At 35.1% G+C, this 22,694-nt stretch overlaps 3 protein-coding genes across 3 annotated transcripts; 1 reads left to right on the top strand and 2 right to left on the bottom strand.

The window, feature by feature from the left end:
- Window positions 1-66: 66 nt before the first annotated feature.
- On the bottom strand, window positions 67-2,481 carry LOC131650553 (ankyrin repeat-containing protein At2g01680-like). The gene is made up of 3 exons (XM_058920258.1): window positions 1,964-2,481; window positions 1,260-1,669; window positions 67-1,176 (listed from the first exon to the last, which is right to left on the bottom strand). The coding sequence occupies exons 1-3, from the start codon at window positions 2,301-2,303 to the stop codon at window positions 304-306; spliced, it is 1,623 nt and encodes a 540-aa protein (XP_058776241.1). The 5' UTR covers window positions 2,304-2,481; the 3' UTR covers window positions 67-303.
- A 6,404-nt stretch (window positions 2,482-8,885) lies between these two features.
- On the bottom strand, window positions 8,886-14,025 carry LOC131650551 (uncharacterized). Its single transcript, XM_058920255.1, has 10 exons — window positions 13,896-14,025; window positions 13,494-13,543; window positions 13,255-13,332; window positions 12,019-12,043; window positions 11,890-11,922; window positions 11,662-11,783; window positions 11,421-11,551; window positions 10,324-10,547; window positions 9,425-9,675; window positions 8,886-9,302 (listed from the first exon to the last, which is right to left on the bottom strand). Exons 2-10 carry the CDS (start codon window positions 13,494-13,496, stop codon window positions 9,204-9,206), a joined length of 966 nt encoding a protein of 321 aa, XP_058776238.1. The 5' UTR covers window positions 13,497-13,543; window positions 13,896-14,025; the 3' UTR covers window positions 8,886-9,203.
- A 4,557-nt stretch (window positions 14,026-18,582) lies between these two features.
- On the top strand, window positions 18,583-19,478 carry LOC131646168 (probable calcium-binding protein CML25). The gene has a single exon (XM_058916298.1). The coding sequence runs from the start codon at window positions 18,776-18,778 to the stop codon at window positions 19,334-19,336; it is 561 nt and encodes a 186-aa protein (XP_058772281.1). The 5' UTR covers window positions 18,583-18,775; the 3' UTR covers window positions 19,337-19,478.
- The last annotated feature ends 3,216 nt before the right edge of the window (window positions 19,479-22,694 follow it).

Here is a 22,694-nt window from a genome sequence, read left to right as displayed (position 1 = left end):
TATGCATTTATATTTTACTATTTGATAAAGAAATTAGATTCTTGCTTAGTTAGTACTCCAAACGAGTATTTAACAACCACTGATATATTATAAAATTACAATCATTGATATCTTGATCATTCTTATGCTGGAAACTGTTAGAAGCTGTACTTTGTAGACCAAAACTTATTTGAACTATACTATACATATCGGGCGGTATATCGTGCGTGGTAAGACACGATTGTGATCACTGGCTTACAGAGCTTAGATCTTCTCAATGTCTGAATCTATATCGTGTGGTAAGACACGATTGTGATTGCTAGCTTACAGAGCATAGATCTTCTCAATGTCTGAATTGTATTCGTCCAAATCTGAAATATTTGCAGAGTAAGACCACGAGAAAGATTTGCTTCCACTTGCTCGCTTGATGCGTCTTTGGGAATCGCTTTGAAAAATACCAAAATGTTGCCGGAAAACAAAGTAGCACATGCTTGCTAGAGTCCCAACTAGAATTGGTGTCCCTACAGCTGTTATGGTAATGGCCATCCATTTTTTCTTTCCAACAACCTCGAAAGCTATAGCCAAAAACGCGCCACATGTGCAAGCACATGCAGCCCACATTAACTTGTTAACGACCGACACGATTTGTCTCTGAGCCCTAGTATCCCAAGCTACCAAAGTGATTTGAACAACGACAACAGCAAGAGAAATGAAAAGAGACGTCGAATTCAAGAGACAGAAAACTTGGAATCCAACATGATCGGCTATGTTAGATTTTCCTGTCTGTGGTCCTTTCATGATATATTGACCTGGCAAATTGAATATAGCCAAGAACGCTATCGAGGCGAAAAGGACAGCAACCACTGTGACAGAGTTAATGGTGTTTTGAACTGCTTCTCTATGAAGTTTCTTCAATTCCTTAGCTATACCAGAAACTCGTCGCCGAGTTTTTTCGTTCTGAATAAGCTGTGATTGCACCTCATGCTTTATATCACTTACAGTTCTTTTAAGTTCCATTGCTTCATCTAATTTACCAACATGTCTTGCATATTTAGCACCATATTCTGAAAGTGCTTCTTGGATTTCTAAAGCTGAAGATCCATATGGAAGTTTATCTGCCAAATCCAAAGCTGTTTCTTGTTGCTTATTGATGGCATTAACATCCACAGCTGAATAGCTTAACAAAAGGCTCACTATCTGTCAAAACAACCATTCGTCAGTAAAAGGCAACAAAAACACAAATCGAGAGAATATCATTCAAGCGATTGATTGAGTTTAACCTGTGACCGGCCTTTCCTCGTAGCCATGTGAAGAGCTGTATTACCCTTCTTATCGCGCTCATTCAATATAGTCGGATCAGCTTGTAATATCTCTTCCACCACCGATGTACTCTGTCCTTTGACAGCCATATGCAGTGCAGTTTGACCTTTTTTATCTTTAATGCAAACAATTCCTGTATCGCGGGCAATAAGTGCTTTCACGATACGATCGACGCCGTACCTAACAGCATTGTGTAGCGCAGTTTTCCCATTTTTTCTAACTATAAACATGGAGCCGACATCAACATCCAAAATAGAATTCACCACATCCAAGTGGTCTTGAACTGCAGCAGAATATAAAGGGCTGGTGTTCGACGAGTCGCACAATTTACAAACCTCAGGCCAAGAACTCAAAATCTCCTTCACAATATCTGGAGAAAAATTACACATTAAAATCTTAATTGAAACACTTAATCATATATATCAATAAACCAATACAAATAATCAAAACTATAGCTAGCATAAGAACCATAGGTGATTACAAGCTTACAGTTAACAAATCAAATCAAAGCTATCTACCATGCTATCAACTCACAAACATACACTGAGTGAATATTCACAAAACCAAATTGATCCAATAATAGCAATATCTATCACAGGTTCAAAATTTGAGTAAACACAAAACCAACACAAATCAAAAAAAGAAAGAAAATATGTGAAAATACCCAAATGGCCACGCTTAGCAGCAACATGAAAAGCATTCATATCAGACTTGGAACGAATCTTGAGAATCTCAAAATCACACAAATTCAGCAAAAAGCTGAAAACTTGCTTCAAATTACGTTCAGCAGCGATGTAAAGAGGAGTTTCACCATGATCATTTTGAAGAGCCATAACATCATAAACCGACACAGGTGAAGATGATGATGACGACCCATTATTACTATTATCATCTTCTTCCTTTCTGAGTTGCTCTAAGAGCTTCTTCAACCCATCAAGGTCAGCAGATCCAACCATGGTGAAAATTGATTGATGGGTCATGAATCGCAGACCCTTCGACTCCATCACGAAGATAATAAAAATTTGATTTTTATTTGGTTTTGGGATTTGGGTTTCACTGTTTTGGGTTTGGTTTGAAGTTGAAGCTTTTCACTATCATAATCATGTATAGAAAGAGAGTGAAATTAGTGTATGAAGCAATGAAGAGAGAGAGAGAGAGAGAGAGAGAGAGAGAGAGAGAGAGAGAGAGAATAAAATAAGATGATATATGGATGATAATGAATGAATGGATCAAGTTGTGATTTTCAATTAAGTTAAATTATTTGTTTATAAATTCAATTCAATTATTGATTCATTGATTGAAAATTTATTGTATTATACAGTGAGGTCTTTTTTCTTGCACATAAAATCCAACTCAATTTGACTTTCATAATATGACAATAACTAATATAGTCTTCAATATTATAATATTTAATTTGATTTTTAGTTTTTTTAGTTAACTAAAGGAGCATTAATAGCTTTTTATTTGTTTTACTTTTACTTGTAGAAAAATAATTTTTTTTGTGAAAATTTGTTTTTATATAATGGAATTTGAATTCAATTTGACTAATATAATTGTTATATAATAACTTTGTTTTGCATATTGCAATTTAATTTAAATCATGTAACAATTAATTATTTTTTATTTTTAAATTAAACTTTAGATTAAAATTTTGAATTGATTTGTTGATTTGAATTGTTTTGAAATCTTATTTTATTTTCTTTTTTGTTTTAATTTAATCTCTGTGAAATGATTTATTTCTTACTGTTAAAAATTATAAATCAATTTTTGATTTTATATAATTTTGTTTAAGTTTTTTTTTTAATTTTTATTCAAATAAATTTATTTATTAATAACTTCAAATAAAGTCAATATTACGAAAATTTGTTAGATTGGATGTTAACACCAAAATTCATTCTCCGACTCTTATGATTGTGTGTTTGAACTTCTTGAAGTTATGACCAATTCATCTACTAATAAAAATACAAATGAAGTAATTAAATTTCTTTTGGAAGATAGGCTGAATAAATGGTTAATAGATATCCGGTGACCAGATATTATTTATGAAAGATTTAAGTATTGTTTAATAATGTTTCTTAAAATACTATGCATAAAAAATTGGTTTTTTAAATTTGGAAAAATAACTTGTATAAAAAAAATGTATTTATAAGTTGTATAATTTTTTTTTAAAGATTGCTTTAGGTGTAACAACGCCGAAATTTATGAAAATTATAAGAAAGAGGTCAAGTTTTTGACGAATTATATAAATCTTTAGAAATTTTAGAGTCAAAAAGTTTATATAAGCTTGCTAAAGGAAGAGAAAGAAAGACAAAAGATTTGAATTACGTGAAGTGTGTTAAATATAAAGAAGGCAAAATCTTTGTTTAAGAAAAAGATATAAAGGTGTGGTGTTATATTTGTAAAAGTCTTAAGCCAGGGCATCCTCTCCCAAGAGTCGTGTCGCCCGGGCGATGACCCATAGACCTGCCCAGAGTTAACCCTGACGTGTGAGTCAAGAAAGAAGGATCTCCACTCATTCCTGAAATGCAGGTGGTCAATAACTTCCCTTGAGAAGAGGGAAGCGGTTGACGCCACTATGGGTGACTCAAATCCTACGTCCTAATGACCTCTATAAATATTAGGGGTGGCAAAACGGGCCGGGGCCCGCCGGGCTGCCCGCGCACCCGCCAAAAATTGGCGGGTTGGGTTGGGATTTTAGGCTCGCCGCTCGCCAAAGTCCGCCCCGCCAAAACCTGCCGTCCGCCATATCCGCCCCGCCAAAGCCCGCCGCTCGCCTAAACCCGCTCCTCCTCCAAAACTCACTCTTTTTTTAGTTAATTCTAGTAATTGTAATTCTTGATGGTTTATTTTATACATTTATGAATAAATATATGTAATATTTTTTAGAGTAAATTTGTTAAAAAAATACTTTTATAAAAAATTGTTTTAAAAAATAAGTGAAAAGTTTAATTAAAAGGTAAAAAAAGCATATTAATCTATTAAAAAAATATAAATAAAAATAGGCGGGTAAGCCCGCCGCCCGCCAACCCGCCATCTTTGCGGGGCGGGCATGATTTTGATGCCCATTTTACTTGGCGGGCATGCCCGCCCCGCTTGTTTTTTGGCGGGCATAAGGCGGGCGGCGGGCGGGGCGGGCGGCCCGTTTTGCCATCCCTAATAAATATACCCCCTCTAAAGGGGAGAAAGGACAAATCATAAGCAATACACATTCTCTACACGCTAAAGAGCACATCGCTCACTACAGTTTGAATACACGACTGCATGTAACCATACGCTAAGCATCACCGATCACCATCAGTGCCTCTCACCTCACATGAGTAGGTCTCTTGAACTATCTCAAACACCACCGTACAAGTCTTCTTGCTATCATGGGAAAGCCCTAACCATCATATCATGTTATAAACGTAGTAAGGCCTCTGAGTCTCCCTGTCTTTGTAGGGAACATGCACACCTATACTTTTTTACCAGTACAGTGGCACCCACCACAGGGTCCTGATAAAACTAACTTGGGTCATACCCTATTTCATCACCATCACTCTTCCTGTTTTTACTCTTCACTCCTAAATTTAGCTACCTTCAAATATGGTTAATAGGAGAGCTTCATCACTTACGCCAGAAGACACCAGCAGTAGCGATGATGCCGACGCCCTGAGAGAGATGCGTGCCACCATGGACGAATTACGCCACCATAACCAAACCTTTGAAGACAACGTCTACAACATTAGACAGTGCCAACAAGAATCAAACCTTACAGAGGAAATGGAATTATTTAGCCCCTAACCACTCTCATACGACATATGGGGAGCGCATGTCCATGAGGATTTCAAACCTCCCTCCTTGACCAAGTTTGATGGGCGCAGAGATCCCTACGAACATGTTACCTCCATCAATATACAGATGGCCTTCATAGGTGAACCTAACTCCCTAAAATGCAAGTGGTTAACCGACACTTTCAAGGATGCCACCAAGAACTATTAAAGAAACACCACATCAGTCTGCCACCAACCGCCACAGAAAGATGTTCATTACCAATCTATTTAATATAGGCCAGTGTCCATCAGAGTCGCTGAGGAACTATCTCGCCTGCTTCAACGAGGCCACCATCAGGGTCATTCCACCAAACCAAGAAATGTTTTGGGGGCGTTCCAAAATGAACTTAAGGTGGGACACTTCAACGAGTCCTTCTCCCAAAAGCCAACATTGTTGTTGGAGAGGTGAATGCTACATAAAAGGTGAGGAAATCAACACCGAAAAGAAGGCACATGGTGTCAAGGAACACGTTCCCAACACTGAGAGATCACACCACCAGAGGAAGAGCAACTACACATCACCCATAAAGGATAAAGGATAAATCAGTGTTCAAAAGGGTAGGAACTTCACACCTTAGAAGACTCAATGTGAGCAAATCTGGCGGGAGGTACTTCGCTTGCTAAGCATCTCTACACCGCTTGCGGCTAAGGTGGATGTGTTGGGTTCTCAACTAGGAATAAAGTGCAAGTTCCACAAGGTAAAGGGACATCACACTAAGGATTATAATAAACTAAAAAAGGAGATTGAAAGACTAAAACAGGAGGGGGGGCTCAAGAAATATTTGAAGGGCAACTCCTCTCGTTCGTCAGTCAAGTCTAACTCGTGTGGGCGAAACGATGTTGGAAGCCCCAAGCCCAACAAAGTCAAAGAGTTGCATCAGGGAGAGGAAAGCAAAGCCATGTGTCCTACGCTTAACACTAAGGGTTCGCTAGAGGCGGGGAAATTAGCTCTGCCAGGAAAAGGCACGCTTGCCAGATCCTGAGTGTAGAGAACCTTCCTTAGGTCAATATCGAAGGCAAGCTCCAAGCACTGAAAGCCACGATCTCCTTATTAGAGAAAGATGCATGTGCTATCCACCCTCATAACGACGACCTCATGGTTGTTACCTTCAAATGCGAAGACCGGGAGATTAAAGGAGTTATCGTTTACCAAGGGAGCTCTGGAGACATATTGTACTAAGAGGGATTTGATATACTTCGCCCTCAACCATGAAGACCTAAAGCACTTCAAAGGATAAATGATTGGATTCTCATGAGAACAGGTACATGTAAAAGGATATATCACATTGAGAATCACCTTGGAAGAACAAGATTAAGCTAAGGAAATAAAGGTTAAGTATCTGATTATCAAAGTCCACTCTTTATATAATATGATTATATGGCGACCAACCTTTAACCACTGGGCGCCACCTTGATTATTTTATATTTATGCATGAAGTACTCGGTCCCCAATGGGAGAGTAGGGGTTAGCCAAGGAGATCAAGAGATCGCCAGAAAATGTTACACAAAAAGCGCCAGGTTGAAAAGGATATGCACTCAAGGCGTAAGAGACAGAAAGATAAGCTCAGAAATAAAGCCACCAGAGGAATTTCAAATAGGCGACGACACCTTCTCCCTAACATCTGAGGAGACGGAAGGTTAAAGATTCAAGAGATATAAACCTTTTAAGGCGCCAACATAATTTCCATTTTTTCTTTAATATTTGACTATTTATATTTATGGGAGAGTATTCTATCTCTGTCAATTAAAGAACAAGTTACTTTATGGGGTGCACTATTTTCCCTTTTTGCGCTCTTACAAAGGGCTAATATTTTTAAAGAGGCACTTTACTTTTTATTATGTTAAAGTTTGTATGTTTGGCTATCCATTTCTTTGTAGGAAACTTGAGAATTCAAGAGAAGATTGCCCGTAGAGGTGATAAGTATCCACCCAAGGAGGCGATCAATCGTTGAATCCTTAAGTGGGATCCTTACTGCCCAGTGAGGTGATCAATTGATGGATCCTTGCCGCCTAATGAGGTGGTCAATTGTTGGATCCTTAAGTGGGATCATTACTGCTTAATGAGGCGATCAATTGTTGGATCCTTAAGTGGAATCTTTTCTGTCCAATGAGGCGATCAATTGATGAATCCTTGCCCAATGAAGAGATAAATTACTAGATCCTTAAGTAAGATCCTTTCCATCTAATGAGGTGATGAATTATTGGATCCTTAAGTGGGATTCTTGCCGCCCATTGAGGCGATCAATTGATGGATCTTTAAATGGGATCTTTGTCGCCCATATAAGGTGATCAATTGTTGGATCCTTTAGCGGGATCCTTGCTACCCAAGAAGGCGGTTAATCGTTGGATCTTGTTTCTGAGAATCAAACTTCCATATTTTTATTCTTGGATAACTTATTTTTGAGAATCACCTTTGAATCCTTAAAGCGAACCTTCCGTATTTAATATTCTAAATAATAAATTTTTATAAAAACTCTTATAGTTAATGTATTAGTACTCCTTTTTTTTTTATTCATTTTAAACAATGTTTTCGGTTAGCATCATCCAAATTTAATATCACCTCTGTTTTTTATTATAATTCGTTTCAATATATTCAAAAGTATTAAAAAATTTAATCATTGTTGTATAAAAAGATTACTAATTTTTTTAATAAAATTATCAAGTACGAGAAAGATAAATAAAAAATTGATAAAAAAATAATAAATGCTTAAAGATGTATTAAAAAATAAATTATTGATATTATAAAATAATTTATAATTTATGGATATTGCAAAACGATTTATAATTTAATATAATTTTTTTAAAACAACTCATAATAAAAAAAATGGAATAATAGTTAGACTTTGTTTTGATGCAAAGAGAAAGAAGAAAGAAAGAGAAAAGAATGTTGAAAGAGTAAAAGTGAATGAAAAATAAGATCATTTTTAAGTTGTTTGATGAGTAAAAAAGAGTGGAAAGAAGAAAGATATTTATTTTAAAATTACTTAAATACCCAAGCATGAGATATTAAGTTTTTTTTTTTTTCACTTTATCACTATTTCATTCAACTTTCTCTCCTTTTTTAGTGAATTTTTTTTGTAAATGGATCCCAATAAAAATATTCTTTCCTTCCTCTATTCTGTGCAAACCAATCAATAGAAAAATCTTAAAATTTGAGCTTTCTTTCATTAAATGTTCTTTCCATCCTCTTTCACTCCAACAAAACATACCATTAGCAAAGGGATTCATCCTTCGTGAATCAGAAGACAAAACATCCTTCAGTATCGATGACAAATATATCACCGATTTTCTTGGACCAAAAAAACTGCCCTGTCTGATGTCAAAAGCAGCAAAAGTTGCGGAATTTTATCACATACATATCACCGATTTTCTAGTCAATCATTTTTAACTTTTGAAGTTGAGAAAGTCTTTTCAACACACATTGAAATAGTGTAAAAAAATTGTAATTAGATTTAAGAATTTTATTTATCTCCATTGGCTAGTTGATCTCTTTATTCTATTATCAAGCAAATAGATGCCCACAAATAAATTTGGTTATTTTTCCTTCAAAAAAGAATGTGCCAACTCGATGATTCCCTTCAACAGCCAAAAAACTTTCAACGTTTTTATTAAATTAGTGAAAGTTGGTATATTACTATTGCCAAAGGTCTTTCTTCCTTCAATGGAATTCTGCAAAAAGAAGACAATAAAGACCTGCTACTAAACTTTCTAAAAGATGAATCTGCAAAAAGTTTCACTTTAGATCTACACAGATATTTTTTGCAAAGAAAAAGGTCCTTTAAAATAAAGGGTTGCATCTCTTTTGCTCCACAAAAGAATGTGTTCATTCACAAGTAATAATAATTGAGAACTACTTTTAACCCCCACTGAATTCTTGCTACCTGTTACAGAAGCAGTATTTAAGAACCATGGGTGGAAAAATAAGCTCCCAGTAAACAAGTTATTTTTTACGGAATCTACCGGTCAGTCTTTAGCTTATAATACAATAAACAAAAAAAAGATTCGAGTTTTGCGATAGACATGGATTCATTCATGCACAGTAAAGCGGAGTTACTTATAAATAAAAGTTTAAAAGTGTATAATTTAATATATTAATCAACCCCTTAAAGAATACTTCTTCCCGGTGAAAGGCTGAAATTTATCTTCTTCTTTCTCTTTGGGGGGCTCTTGTTTTGGTTTTGCCTCAGCTGCTGCCTGCAAAGAGAGAAAATGAACAACTTATCAGTCCATCCATCTACTCCCACTGAAAGGATAGGGGGGATCTGAGTGTAACAATATGCATATATATGACTTAAATGTTAGAAAGCGGCAATTACCTTTCCAGTCTCTATACCACGATTTGGATTTGACCCAAACACAAGCTTGCCTTGAGTTGGTGGAGCTTTATTTTGTGAACTAGAAGCTGTAGAAGACTGTGAATTGACATTTGGAACACCAGGATTCTTGTCCTTGGACCCTGAAGAAGAAACTGGTGGAGGCTGATAATTCAAAGGCTTTCCATCCAAGCGTCTCCCAGATCCAGTAAATGGATTGAACTTGGGTTCAGTTTCAACAGGGGTTTCTTTATCTATAAGGAGGAACAACAATCGTCAGTCTAGATAGTAAAAAATTATTAATAATGACACTGAATAGCATCACTGCAATATGTACACACGACCATCAACTTGAAGGACCAACATTTGTCTGTCACAAAATATATTGTTGAGCTACTCAACCAATGCCAGCTTACTTACAAAAATAAACATTAACTCCATGCTTCTTAAAGATTTGATGTGTCCTCGATTAAAATAAACAGTCAAATAAAAATATGAAGTGAAACAAGCATACTGTAAAATAATCTGTCAATTTAAGAGAAACTGACATGAGCCAATAACAACAACATTTAAGACTATGAAGTTGTAATGCAAATGAGGCATGACCTGCATGCAGAGCATCCTCATCAACAAAGTTTAAATAAAAAACTGCCCTCCACTATCATCAAAGCTCATACCCAAGATTCTGGTGCTAGTTTAACCTTATCAAGCAAATTTAACAATAGTAACGAACCCTACCATGTAGGAAGATATTTCAGTATCTTAGCTACTATTAATGAATCAACCTCTTATAACAAGCTTCCAATACCAATATAGCAGTATGCAACACACACAAAAAAGGATGTTATCCATCCCGCGGGACATAGAGAAAGAGAAAAATGACAAAGATCGGTCAGTCATACCAGCTTCTGGCGCCTTTCCAGCAGAACGTGGAGCAATGGGCTTTTCAGGTTCCTTGTAATCTAAGGGTGGGGCAAAGTCCACTTCACAATCAGTCTCAATGATGCTTATAGCATTGGCAGGCTTACTTTCTATAATATCAATATAGTACTTCTTGTTATTGTAAGCCACCATAATGCTATCTCCAGTAGTCAAGCAGGAAAAATTCCTCAATGTAGTTTCTAAGCTGTAAAAACACAAAGTCAATTATCTACACAGAGATCTAACTTCAGTCAGTATTTGAAAGTAAATACAGAGCTAATGAAGATTGTAATGATAGAATTAAAACAATCAAAACCATTAAAAAAACAAAAGGAAACCACTAATTCCTTGGCGGACAAGAATTCATAGACTTGTTACTGAATCTAGTTCTAAACCATAGTTCTATGGAATGATTAGTTCTTACAACTTCTAATAATGCATAGAGCATGGACGCAAAAAATACCCAACCAGGCGGCATCATACTCTTTACATCATTGTGTATGGGTGTACGTGTATCTTGTACATTGTATCTAGTAGTGAGATGGTTATTTTTATGAGCTAGAGGAACAAATGTAGGCTAAGTATACAACGGTTGGTTATGCCACTGCATGACTCGAGGTCACAAGTTTAAGGCGTGAAACCAGGTAGCCAGCAAATAACGTAAGACTACATTTTTTGTAATAACTATCATAATTGTAGCAGTATACCAACTTTTGGGTAGGGATCAGGTCCAACTCAATAATCAAATTTGAAATTTAGCACTGAACCAGTTAAACAATTCCTAAGAAAGCTGTCTAAAACCAAAAATACAGGTTGGTTACAAGGAAAAATGAACCTACACACATAGGTTAGGAATTTGGGTGAAAGTGGGCCAAGATAACAATCTCTAGACCGACATGACATCCAAGTATCCAACATCATGAATGTCATTGAAAGATGATTTTGAAAGGATGCTTCACTTATAAATTGAAGGAGAAACATATTTGGGTTACATCATTACATCCTTGCAGGAGGTGGTATTCGTAAGTTGGGAAATTTTATAGCTTTATTAAAATTAAATTAAATAACATCAACTCACATAGCTTTTGGATTTGAAATATCCAAAAAGTCTTTTGTGTGAGGCTGTAACTTAACATATGTTCCCTTTGGAAGTGTTACATTTTTCACTCTTACAATGTCCCCCTCTTGTAAAAGCATGTTCTCCATCATCTGAAAGAATCCATGAAGAGCATTTCAATTAAAGTCAACTCAGAGGAGAACCATAAAAAGTGAAACAAGCTTACAAGCATATTCAAAAACAATTACTTTTGAATACTCACCCAGTATGGCATGTATATCATGCCTTCCTCTGCAATGAACTCCAGAACACCACAATGAGAAACTCGCTCAGCAGCATCATTACGAAGTTCAAACAACATTGGATAATCAATATGCAGAGATGCTGCAAATTAGACTTGAGATTAGTATTGAAAACTTATAAATAAGATACATATTCACCTGGGAAAAGAATACAAAATAAATAGCATTCCAACAGTGGCATAACTAACCTAGACGATCAAGGGCTGACGGCGGCATTATAACTGAAGCACAACAATAATTTAATTTCCATATTAGAAAGGAACAAATAGAACAAATTATTCTAAAAATTAAGAGCTAACATGGACATTGAAACTTACTTTTGTCACCACTTTCAAGTTGGGGCTGCAGGATTGATATGCAAAACATAATAAGACAGAAAGTTAGAGTAGTTTTTCAAAATAATTGATTTATACTTTTATGGATGTCACGATTCATGTTAACTACAAAAGACTATAGATTAAGTACACTTCAATTGGATATGTTTAGTTATTTTTTTTAGATTTGACATTTCTGCTTCAATATTGTTTAATGATTTTATGAAACATTTGGTTTAAACATTAAGAATGTTAGAACTCTCATACAAGTACAATTGCTTTTATAGATCAAGCCACTTTGATTGAGTATCTTTAGTTTCTTTCATTAGTTTTGACATTCCAATTCCATGCTTCAACATTCTACATTTTCTACTATCTTCTAAGTCTGTCTTCCAATATCTTCTGGTATTTAAGGAAATATGAAGGAGAGGCAATAACTTTAAACTTTCGATTAAAATGGGATTTCAATCTGCATTAGCAAGTTGACAATTCTGCTCATAATTCCATTTTTCAAAAGTAAATGTTAATTTCCCTGAACAACTACAAAATTTGGGTCATTTAGTTTCATTTTCATCATGATTGATTCACCAAATATAGATTTTTTTATTCATAACCCACCATAATTAGGATTTTTGCTCTCCAATCTCCAACGGATACACCAAGGTATCTGCACAACTTAGACCCTTTGGACCGGCTAGGCGACTAATAATCAATTCGGCCGCGTAAACACACAAGAACTAACCCATTGGACTTGGCAACATTCCAACAATGATGCCTCCTAGGAATCCAATCCGGGTCCTCTAATTTGTGGTCAGAGTGTGTATCCACTCCAACCAAACGTTTTATTAAATTTTTTATAAACACTGCCTAATTAATGGATAGGGATGCTAAGAGAAGTTCCCATCTATTCCAGATGATATAGATGATATACACTGGAAAGAATACATGAAATAGTGGCAATGAGCATAAAACCCAATGATCAATCAAGATGGAATTAACAGTCCCTAAACATTTTCAAAATCTAAGTACATAAAAGTAGACACTGTTGTCAATTGCGGATAGCGGAAAATAGCATATTGTTAAATTCCACTATGCAATAGTACCGCTATAAGGGCTACTTGACATCATTTGTACAAAATGGTGTATAGCATAACAATAGTGGTTTGTCCAAATTCAGCTACACTGGCGGCTATCTAACAACATAGATATTAGAAATAGATGCTTAAGAGGCAGGCTAACCTTTTCAATAAAAGAAGCAGGGTAGCATCGATACGTCTGCTCAAACGACGTCCCGTGATATCCATATCCATCAAAAAACTGTGTCAAGAGTGCAGACAGTAGTTAAATCGTAACATGCAACAAATATCCCCACAACCATAAGATAAATAATGCATACAACTAGTAAAGTTATAAAAAAAATATTGATGAATTAGTTTACAAATTCCAGAGAAACCCATAAACATTTGTGTGAAGCATACCATTTTCAGTTGTGCGGATTGAAACACCAGAGTATCAACTCTGGAAGCTCCTGTGAGAGTAAACTTCTACATGAGTAACTCATAGAAAGAAAAATTCTATAATACAAAACAATAAACAGAGTAAACTAGATTCCTAAACTCAACAACAATCTCCACCGAACTCAGTGAAATCCAAAATTGAAGAAAAAAACAAACAATTGATGAAACCCTAAAACCCAGAGAATCGGTCTCGCACCGTAGAAATGGAAACAGTATCATCATCATCATTCAATAATTCAATAAAACAACAAGTGGTAATTGAAGTAAATAGTAATAAAAATAGAGAAAGCATCGGAGAAAATTGAGGATAAAATAGGATCCATGAGTGAAAGATAAAAATGGAAGAGTTAGGGAGAGAGAAACCTGATGAAGATGATGATTTGATCTGAGAATTTTGAGAGATAAAGGAACACGAAACGAATATGATAAATAAATAATATTTGTTGGAGTGTTGAAAAAGATGAATGAAATGAAGCGAAGTGAATAAAAAGAGTGTAAGAAACAAAACCCAACCCTCTGTGTCGTGCTGTGTTACGTGCCACTAACAATGGGCCGGGCTTTTCTAAAAATATTCAAGTGCGGTATTAGGAGAATTTAATTTACATCCCCAAAATTAAACATGGCACTGCCTATATTTTCTTAATACCAAAAATATTTTTTTGTTAAAAAAGAAACAATTTTTACGAACTAAATTTTCGATAAGATATTAAAAATTTTAGTATAAATAAAATTTTCGATAGTTTATTTAAAATTTTTGATAAGTTATAATTTTTTTCATAAATTTTTAAATCTACTATTTTGTACCAGAAAGTTGGTTGAAGGGTCAAATTTTCGATAGTGTATTGACTTAAAAAAAATTTAACGATCAGGATTTTGCTAATAATTTTTTAGAATTGTGATTTCACCAACAATTTTGTGTGGTCTAGAATGAATTCAAAGTTGTATAAATAGGGGCATATATTATAGAGAAATACATATGAAAAAAATGTTTTTCCTCAACTTTTGATTAAGGCAGAAGCGTACTTCAACAGAGACAAACCTCATATCATGTTCAAAATTTCAGATGGCACCATATCTCTCGCCAACTTGACATCCAAGTTGAATGAATTGCTCCCTGATACCAATATCTGAAAGGGTGAGAAAGATCAAGTTTCATGAAGATTGGATTGATAGTAATGAAATGGTGAAATACAACCTAATTGAGTTAAAGACCAGTGAAGATGTGATGGTCATGTGGAAATCATTTTGTCGTATGATAACTAAGGGGCGGATCGAGTTTGACGTGCAGATTTCAAGATTTGTCAGCGACATAATCAAGATGCTCAAAAAGGAGTTGCAAATATATATCGTAACAAGATGGTGAGTTTTGGAAATCCTTAAAACAAACCAAGTGGTGTCCTACAATCCTTGGACTGAAACAAATGAGATATAGAAATTCATCAAATTCTCACGAGATTCTGAATTATTGGACAAGAACTTGTCTTTGTAGGTGTCAAGCAATGTTGGTCTTTTCCCTAAGGATGTAGCATTGATGATAGTTAATATTATAGAATGCAAATGAGTCTCCCACATAACTTGTAATATGCATGAGATCTTTTTTTATGCGTGTTATATGCAGTGTAGCATGAAATGATATGCATGATTTGATGCTAATGTAGACATGGTCCATGCATGAGTAATGCAGACATGATAATTGTTTGGCTGTTTTTGGAACAAATACTTTGTAAAAGAATGTTATGTGATAGGGTATTGTGCAAGCATGATTCCCCAGCGTCCAGCTTAAACTCCAAGGTTGTTGATATATTGTAGAATTTGCTTGCGCACTTGGAGTAAGGAGAGAACTTTCCTCCACCATTTGTGCAATTTATCTTCCCCGGTCTATTAGGTCTAAAAGAGGTTTGTCACAATACGACTTCTGAAAGAGCTCGTCGCAATGTGACATTGAGATGATTTGCCCCAATTCTCATGAATCTTGAAGCAGTCTTCCCATGATTAATAGATTCTTGGAGGGATTTACCTTTGATATCAGATTCTTTTGGCGATTTGCCTTTGCTGTGAGTGATTCTTGAAGTGATTTGCCCCTTTGATGAGACCACTTAGAAATGATTAAATTCTTCAACGAATTAGTCATTTTTGGGATTTCCTCAGATCTAAGTTCTTATTTGCAGATAAACTTGTTCATTTAAAAATAGTAATTTTAATGTCATGCTCATGCAAATTTTGAAATCAAAGTTATTATTGAGATAAGTTATGAAGTACGGTGAGTGGATCAATGATTGAAATATAATGTTGATCAAGACATTCAAAGTGTTGAAAAATTATGAGAAAGTGTGAAACCAATACAGATGATTAGCAAATACCTTTGGAATCAGCTTAACACAATTTTACTCACCTTCTTTTTCTTGCTCACCAACATCACTCATCCTTTATCACTCTCTCCATAAACGGTGGTTCACCCATAACCTCCTTATGTCTCCAAACAATTCTGGCTGTCGTCCATCACATCCTTCCTTCATCGACATCACACAACATCACTGATCCCTCTCTTTTTGCACTCCATACACCACTGCACCCTTTTCCATTCAAACTCCCCTGACAACATCACAAATCACGCCCTTCTTCGGATCTGCAACAACCTCTCTCACTCTGAAAATCGTCCACCACCACCATCTAACGTCCCTCGCGCTGACGGTAATCAACAAAGAAAACAAAAAACAACAGCATAATGTAATGTTTTGAAAGAATTTGCATTGTATTATGCTGTTGTTTTTTGTTTTCTTTGTGTTGAAATAAATTTTGAACGTGTTACACACGTTCAACTTTGTTTGTTGACAGTTTTATGTTACACCATTTCGTATGTTAACTCAACTTGTGTGTTATGCGAATTCACGTGCGTTAACTCAACATATGTGTGTTACGTGTCGTGTGCTTTTTGATTCTATTGTGATAAATGTGTGTTGGTTATGATTATTATATGCGCGTTGGTTTTCGTGTCATTTTGTTGCGTGTTTGTATGTGGTATTGTGTTTCGTACGATACATGGTGTTAAGTTACGCCCCCGTGTTAGAATTCGCGACCTCACATTAGAATTCAGAACCTCGCATTAGATTTCGTGACCTCAAGTTAGAATTCGCAGCCTCACGTTAGAATTTGCGCACATTAACCTAATTCGTGCAGGTTAACTCAATTCCCGCACGTTACAATTTGCGCCCTTGCGTTGTTTTTTTGTTATTTTGCATTATGATTTATTCAATTTTGAAATCTTTTCATAATTAAAATCGAATGAAAAGGGAATGGGTGGGTGAACATCCACTTGTTCCTCGAATACATGACATTGGTCGAATATTTGTCTTCCGCTAACAAATTTCAAATTACAAAATTGGATGAAACGGTAATGGATGGATGCACATCCACACACTCCTTGAGTAAACGGTTGGTTGTCGTACGCCATATTGATCGAATATTCGTTATCCACCTAAAAAAATCAACTAATTAAACTATCTTTTTTCGCCTTAGCACAATTAGCGAAAACCTTTTCACAAACGAGTGATGTTTTATCCATTTTGACGTGAAACAAACAGACGCTTCAGCCTCCAAGCGCGAGCAACAAACAATGTTTAGTTGCTCGATGCGGCTTAAGCATCATTCCTTAAAATCAACCAACACACAAACATTTGCTACAAAATAACTATGAAGTTTTAAATTCCTCATCACACCAGAGGATACATAATGGAAATACATGTTTTCTAAGAGAGAGAAAGAGAAACATTTGTGAGAATCCTTGTGACACCAACCATTTTCTGTATGGTGGACACAATGTCCAAGAATTTTGCTTTAGCATCCATCTTTGATTCACTTGTTTGAACAAGCTTTCTATTTACTTCATAATTAGTAAGCGCAACTTGCTCATCCTTCCTTTGATTTGGGAACTCAGTCACCAACATGTCATATAAGTTGTATGACACATCTTATTAGACATCATTATTACCATCGTGATGATATCTTTAAGCATTTGGTTACTCCACAATAGTTGAGTACAACCACTTCCAGCATATATACTTTAGGAATTAATGGTGTAGTCCTTCATTTTCTTCACTTTGAACTCAAGAAAGTAAGTAACATCTCCTACCATGCTCAACTCATACTGTATTTATTGCACACAATGCTCCAACATTTTTTTGACAACCTATTAGGGAAGACACTTTTCACATTCATCTGATAAAGCCCGAGATTCATAATAAATGATCGTCTTGGTATCAACCTGATGGCTCCAAGATAGGCAATAGGATCAAGAGTTTCAACATCATAAAATCTTCCATCTTCTTCAGCAGATAGCATGGTATTTTCTAATTTGTCAGCAACAACATGGTCCTCATCGATACCACTGAGATCAAAATCTTCATCTTCCATATCTTCACACAGTATCCTCCACATCTTCTACTACATAATTCTTCTTTCCTTTTGATGCAAACAACCTTTTCTCATTAACAACACCGCCATGGGTTACAACACTCTCAGTCTTACTATGAACATGATCACCATTCCTCACAAAATTATTCTTAGGGCTCACATCTTCATTCTCTTTATGAATTGAGATTCTGTCAACATGTCGGACAATATGTTTGACACATCTTTATCAAAATTTTGATTTTCAAGATTGATTTTCTAAGACTTTTCACTAAAAGAATTTTTAATGAGAGGATGATTTCTTATAGGCCCTTACATGATTTTATGGGTTTTTTATGGGTCTTTTCACTGAAGTTGAAACAAAATGAACCCTTTCAATTTTGAACATGGAAGAGTAGAAGATCTCTTCATTGTTGAATCAATTACAAAATAATCAATATATAAGAATAGTTAATATGGTGTACAAAAAGATGTCAAGATAGCAAATCTCTTTATTTTATACACAATAACTTTCAACCTAACGATTAATTTTAAAAAAACTATTCACCTAATAGAACGTTGTTAAAAAATAACGGGTGGTTTAGCTAATTCGTCACGCCGTTGTGATTAGCATGCTGCAATCACGCCTAATTTTAATTAACCTCTCTAAATATAGCCAAATCTCACCAACATTGTTCACAAAAACACAACACAAACTTAATTAACCAATCTATTTTCTCCTAATCTCTCTCTTCTCATTCTCATTTCCAATTCCAATTCAAATTCCTCATTCATTCATCACAAAAAAAAATTTGTACTAAATTTCTTCATTATCATCATTTCTAATTTCCGTTACCATGAAATCACTGTTCCACCGTAACCCATCCTCATCCTCAACGCCGTCGCGCTCAGCTTCCCTCTCCGTGCGCTCACGCGCGCGTCTCGCGGGTGAGCTCGAAGAAGTATTCAAGAAATTCGACGTCAATGGCGACGGCAAGATCTCGGCCTCGGAACTCGGATCCATCATGGGAAGCCTAGGCCAACCGGCGACCGAGGAGGAACTCAACAACATGATCCGCGAGGTTGACGGCGACGGCGACGGTTGCATTAGTTTACCGGAGTTCATTGAGTTGAATACCAAAGGCGTTGATTCGGATGAGATCTTGGAGAATCTGAAGGATGCGTTTGCGGTGTTTGATATGGATGGGAACGGGTCGATTACGGCGGAGGAGTTGAATACGGTTATGAGGAGTCTTGGGGAGGAGTGCTCGTTGGCGGAGTGTAGGAGGATGATAGGGGGTGTGGATAGTGATGGTGATGGGACGATTGATTTTGAGGAGTTTAGGATGATGATGATGATGGGTTCTCGTCATGATACGACGGATAGGGTCAAACCTGAGCCTATGCCAACGGAATGAATTGATTAATTGTTATTGGGATTTTTTTTTTAATAGTATATGCTTTTGTTCCTCGTTGCTATAAAATTGAAGCTATGAAAAAAATGATAAAGTTTCTTGATATTATTTTATGTAATTTAAATATTTGTAGTAGATTCTATCATGGATTTTTTTAATCTCTTTTTTAGTTGTTTTAATTTGTCTTTTTTATTTAGCAAATGTTATTTGGATATAAAATCATATGAATGTGTTTTACTAGGTATAAATTTTCGGATTCTGATCCTCTCCTGCATTTTGTCTCATGTTTCCATTCCATTTTAACTATTGAAAAAAAAAATAGCAGCACCAAATGGGAGGAGGGTATCCAATCCGTAAATTTTTCGAGTTCGTATGATCGTATCATATGTTTTATTGACCAGGTGTTAATTTTAAACTATTTATTATATCTTGTTTCTTCATAGAGAATCACATTATTTTAAATGTTTTGTACTGCAAAATTGAAAAATATACGTTAGCATTCAAAGTGGATATTAATATATATCCCGCTTTCAAATCGTAGGATAAGACAGCTTTCTAGTTTTTTTATCATTCAAATCGTAGGACGTCATTCTAGTTTCTTCATCATTTTAATTTTTGGGAATTTCTTAACTGAAATTACATTGACGATGATTTTAGGGATAAAATGGATGTCCTTGATACTAACCCAAAGAAATTATTAACTAATATAAGATTTACGTATAAGCATTTTTTTCAAATATGCATACTTTTTCACGTAAATATGGAAGTTCTATTGTATGCACCCTTTAAATCATTCTTATATTCCAAATTTTTGCACTCACGAGACTTGATCAAAACACAAGATCTTGATATCATTTGTTGGTGAATATGGATGTAGAATGGTCTAGAAGAAAGGGGTTAAATAAACCTAGCCAAATTAAAAATATATTTCAAAACATTGTTGAGAGCAGAAGTAGAGTTTGAAAAAAAAATATTTTTAGAGATTAAACAGATGGATAAATGTTTAATGAATTCTAAAAAATGCAAAACAATGATGAATCAACTATTAACAATGTAAGAGTTAATCTATTGATATTCAAATAGGAAAATTTGATACACATGGATTATCTATTTAAACGTTATATTACAATTCTTTAATTTAATTAGAAAAAAATGAATTAAGAAGACAAGATCTAAACATACCTACACTTACAAAATAAATCTCCATGAACAAGAAATAAACCTAAAATGTACAAAAACTCAAAACAATCAAAACTATCATAAAAGATTTAAATAAAAAGAAAGAGATATAGTTAGAGAGTTTGCACGAAAAATTTATACAAGTTTGGAGCTTTGTCCTCGTATGACACTTAATACAATCTCTGATGATAAACCATCTGAAATTTATTGTTGTCTTTCATTATAAAAATATTACAGTGTCTTTTTGTATAAAGATAATCACAAATAAACTGTTTAAATACTTAAAAGGGTTAAATAAGTTTTTGGTCCCTATAAACATTGCAGTTTCATTTTTAGTCCCTCCCTGCCTTTAGGCAATAATTTTTACAAAAAAACCGTTGCCAAAACCCAGGAGGGACTAAAAATGAAACTGCAATATTTATAGGGACCAAAAACTTATTTAACCCTACTTAAAATCAACTTCTTAGCTAAACAACTATAAATCTTGATTCTTTATCGCTGCACACAACTCATAAGGCTGCTAAAATCTCCAAGATCCACGATCCCAAGCACTCTAAGATCTCATTCCCCAACGATTTTCACTCGATTATACTAAAATTCCCTTGTCCGAGTCTTTAAACTGATGACAAATGCTTGAAAATACAAATCCTCTTTGGAGAAGACTTCTTTTTCTTCACTGAAGATCACTCGCCAGAAATCTGATAACCTGATTTTATATCTAGAAAAACATTACAAAATTATTAGTTCCTCTAATGAACTCCTCACAACAAAAACTCACACTTTCTCGTAGAGCAGAACAACACTCATATTTTCCAATGGTGTTTACTATTTGAGGTAAAATATGATGTTTGAGAAAGTCTCCCACAAACTGAATTTTTTCACTCAAAAGATTAACACTTAATTTTTTTCTTCACGCTTTCTCTTAGAGAGGTTTCAATGTGTGAATGTTGAACAACAAAAGGTATCAAGATACATGCAAAAAAATAGAGAGAAAAGGTTTATATATGTGCTAGAGATGAGGCACAAAAACAGAGTAAAAATTACTATTTGATTCGAGTCAGAGACTTATGAGTGAAACAACTAGTGAGAGAATGAATCAAATCAAGTGAATAAGGAACTTAGAGTTTTGTTTTTTGATTCGAGACATATGATAGGAGTCACACTCAATCATGATTTGAATCAAGCTTCTAGATCTGATTTAAAAACAAATAACTCGCTCATGATTCGAATCAAAGAATCCCATGATCCAAATTGAAACACCTTATGATTCGAATAAAGTATGTACATGATTCGATAACCAAATTCCAATTTTACAATCTTCCAAATGATTTGAATAAAGCCTTTTCTTAATCCAAATTATATTTTTCGAACCAACTTACAGGAAATGAAAAACTTCACAATTTAAGTCAAAGCCATGCATGATTCGAATCATGTATGCCATAGTTTCATTCGAGTCACAAACGAATTGATTCGAATCAACATACGTTGACTTTGAGTCAAATACCTATTTTATGCATAACATTTTAGGAGATGTTAAAGAAAACTTATTATGAGAGATCAAATTATTAAAATAACATATAAAAAGAAAAAGCAATAGAACACCTTAAAGAGATATGGGTACTGTTCCTGCGGAACACTTTTGAACTATCTCCAGGAAGCAAATTTCAGCAAGGTCACAAAGGAGTTTGGGATACCTTCCTCCTCGACGTAGGCCTCAGAGGAAGATATTGAATGGATTGGGGGGTTCGGGTGGCATGAGTGTATAATGCGTGCACCCAAGAATTGTGCCTTGATTATCCCTCGGATGGGAGCCCCTATTTATAGTGAAATCCATGGTCTAATGACCATTAATCAGCTTCGTAACGCTTGTAACCATCCATAAATACTTGTAACATCCTCATTAATCATGCATAACCGACTCCATTAATGGCTTGTAACGTCTTCTGACCATTGATTCCTCTATTTCTGAGCCGACCATGATAACTGCAGATTGTCATCCCGACTTCCAACCTTCAAATGCTTTAGCAGCAGCTCGGCTGCTACTACTTCTTAGCCTTGCTCGACACATCCGACTTGGGCACCCGACCTAGAGAATTAAGAAATATGTACAAGTACCATATGAGAATTTTTAAATACCTTGACATCATTCAAGAGGTAGGTCAAGGATTGGAACTTGAATTGA

Source organism: Vicia villosa, linkage group LG2 (genome assembly GCF_029867415.1).
Source record: "Vicia villosa cultivar HV-30 ecotype Madison, WI linkage group LG2, Vvil1.0, whole genome shotgun sequence".
Taxonomy (NCBI): Eukaryota; Viridiplantae; Streptophyta; class Magnoliopsida; order Fabales; family Fabaceae; genus Vicia; species Vicia villosa.
This window is presented reverse-complemented; position numbering and strand designations above follow the sequence as displayed.

What these genes read in the sequence shown, in the direction of transcription:
- LOC131650553 (XM_058920258.1), bottom strand. Translation starts at nt 2,303, where the DNA reads ATGGAGTCGAAGGGTCTGCGATTCATGACCCATCAATCAATTTTCACC. An exon ending in TGCTAAGCGTGGCCATTTGG is followed by an intron (nt 1,670 to 1,963) that starts GTATTTTCACAT and finishes ATTTTTCTCCAG; the next exon opens with ATATTGTGAAGGAGATTTTG. An exon ending in CGAGGAAAGGCCGGTCACAG is followed by an intron (nt 1,177 to 1,259) that starts GTTAAACTCAAT and finishes TTGTTTTGACAG; the next exon opens with ATAGTGAGCCTTTTGTTAAG.
- LOC131650551 (XM_058920255.1), bottom strand. An exon ending in ACTTGAAAGTGGTGACAAAA is followed by an intron (nt 11,923 to 12,018) that starts GTAAGTTTCAAT and finishes GTTGTGCTTCAG; the next exon opens with TTATAATGCCGCCGTCAGCC. An exon ending in TGGAAAGGCGCCAGAAGCTG is followed by an intron (nt 9,676 to 10,323) that starts GTATGACTGACC and finishes TCCTCCTTATAG; the next exon opens with ATAAAGAAACCCCTGTTGAA.
- LOC131646168 (XM_058916298.1), top strand. Translation starts at nt 18,776, where the DNA reads ATGAAATCACTGTTCCACCGTAACCCATCCTCATCCTCAACGCCGTCG.